Source organism: Pinus tabuliformis, chromosome 4_2 (genome assembly GCF_031772625.1).
Source record: "Pinus tabuliformis cultivar Carrire ecotype Pingquan chromosome 4_2, CPIR1, whole genome shotgun sequence".
Lineage (NCBI taxonomy): Eukaryota > Viridiplantae > Streptophyta > Pinopsida > Pinales > Pinaceae > Pinus > Pinus tabuliformis.
This window is the reverse complement of record NC_142304.1, coordinates 588,345,497-588,347,186: the sequence shown is the minus strand read 5'-3', so window position 1 is coordinate 588,347,186 and position 1,690 is coordinate 588,345,497. Positions and strand designations below refer to the sequence as shown.

At 38.9% G+C, this 1,690-nt stretch overlaps 1 protein-coding gene across 1 annotated transcript; it reads left to right on the top strand.

Annotated features, from left to right (window-relative positions):
* The first annotated feature begins 590 nt into the window (after positions 1-590).
* LOC149170667 (protein SENSITIVITY TO RED LIGHT REDUCED 1-like) lies at positions 591-1,376 on the top strand. The gene has a single exon (XM_089425677.1). The coding sequence runs from the start codon at positions 591-593 to the stop codon at positions 1,374-1,376; it is 786 nt and encodes a 261-aa protein (XP_089281803.1).
* The last annotated feature ends 314 nt before the right edge of the window (positions 1,377-1,690 follow it).

Sequence of the window (1,690 nt, the reverse complement as noted above, 5' to 3'; positions counted from 1 at the left end):
AAGCTAGGTGCAACACCCTGCAAACCACACACAATAGTAATTAACTTATGCCTCAACAAAAGCCCGTATTCTGGGGTCGAACACAACAAACCATATACTCCTTGAGATTTGGAGAGCCAGTACTACATATAGCGTTAGTCGAATAACAGATTTGGAAATCCTATCTACATTAAGTCAAAGAACGTGCCCCGTGCATCTCCGGAAGAATAATGGTTAGAGTAAAAGGGGTCGCACTATTCCATTTAAGCGACACACCGCTAGCCACTTCCACATAACTTCTGTAGAAATATATATATATATCTATTAAAGGTATTCATATATGGGACGCGTTATTCTGCAGTTTCTTTTCTTACTCATTGACTAGCTAGCTTTGAGGGGCAACGGAAATTTCTGCTGTTTGCCTAGCTGAAGCGGTGGGAAGGGCAATTAGTTGGAATTAAAGGCCGAGGATTTTTTCACAACCTATTAAAGGGGCTATACTGCAGTTTCCTCATTGACTAGCTAGCTTTGAGGGGCAACGGAAATTACTACTGTTTGCTTCCTATTCATTGCGTAGTTGAAGCGGTGGGAAGGGCAATTAGTTGGAATTAATGGCCGAGGATTTTTCCAGCCATTCAATAGACGGGGCCATTGAATTTGAAACTAAAAAAGTTGCTGAAAGAATCCAAAAAGTAGGGCTTGCTCGGGAAAAGTTAGAGAAATCTTTGTTTTATAAGGAAGCTCTGAAACAAATGGAGAACCCAGAAATGGTTGCCCAAATAAAGAGGGTGATAGCCACATCCCCCCATCATTCACAATTACAACTAGTTCTCTATGGCCTTGGACAGCTGGAGGAAGTCGAGGAAGAGTATCACGCACAGTGTAGTTGCATGCAGTTAGCTTTTGCCATTTTATTGAGGGAGAAATTTGAATGGATTAATGATATCGTTGTGTTCGATCCAGTTCACACTTCATTCGACAAAATTGCCATGCATGACCTCGGCTGTACCTCTCTCCTTGTTGACGAATATTGCAAACGCACAGTCGATAGACCAACGCTATTTTTCATGCCTCACTTACCATATTGGCTAACAGCGAATGTTTTGAATGCGAACAGCACGCCTGCCAATTTAAATAAGATTATCATATTAGGTAACAGTCTCAGCAGAGTAATTCCAACTTTTTTCAGTGACAAAATTGTGAGCATCTTCAACAGCACTCATATACAACGTGAATTTCCACTGCGGGCATCAGATCAATTAACTGATATTCCTCAATCTGGGAATCGCAATATTCCGTTGAAACAGAAAGAATTGGATCCCGATCCAGTGATTAATGGTGCATTTCGTCTTCTAAGTTGGCAATTCTTCGTCGATAAGAATGTGAACAGGATTTGAAAGCTCCCGCCTCTAAATTTCATAGTTATCAAATTCGCCCGTAATTCGAGTTCGGCTTAGGTACGATGCACTGGATATTAGAGTTCACGATATTAGATTCTTCGCAGTTTTTTAATAATAATTACAGTTTCGAGCATTATTTACTGTGAATGGCATACGTTAATAAATGATAATGGTGGATGGATGTAGTATTTTACAGCAAATGAAATACGTAGAAATCTATGATTATTATGTGTTGGTAAAGTAATCTAAAAAAATATAGAATTTATAAACTTATAATTTGGAAAGCGAAGTAAAAATCGTATAATTTATAA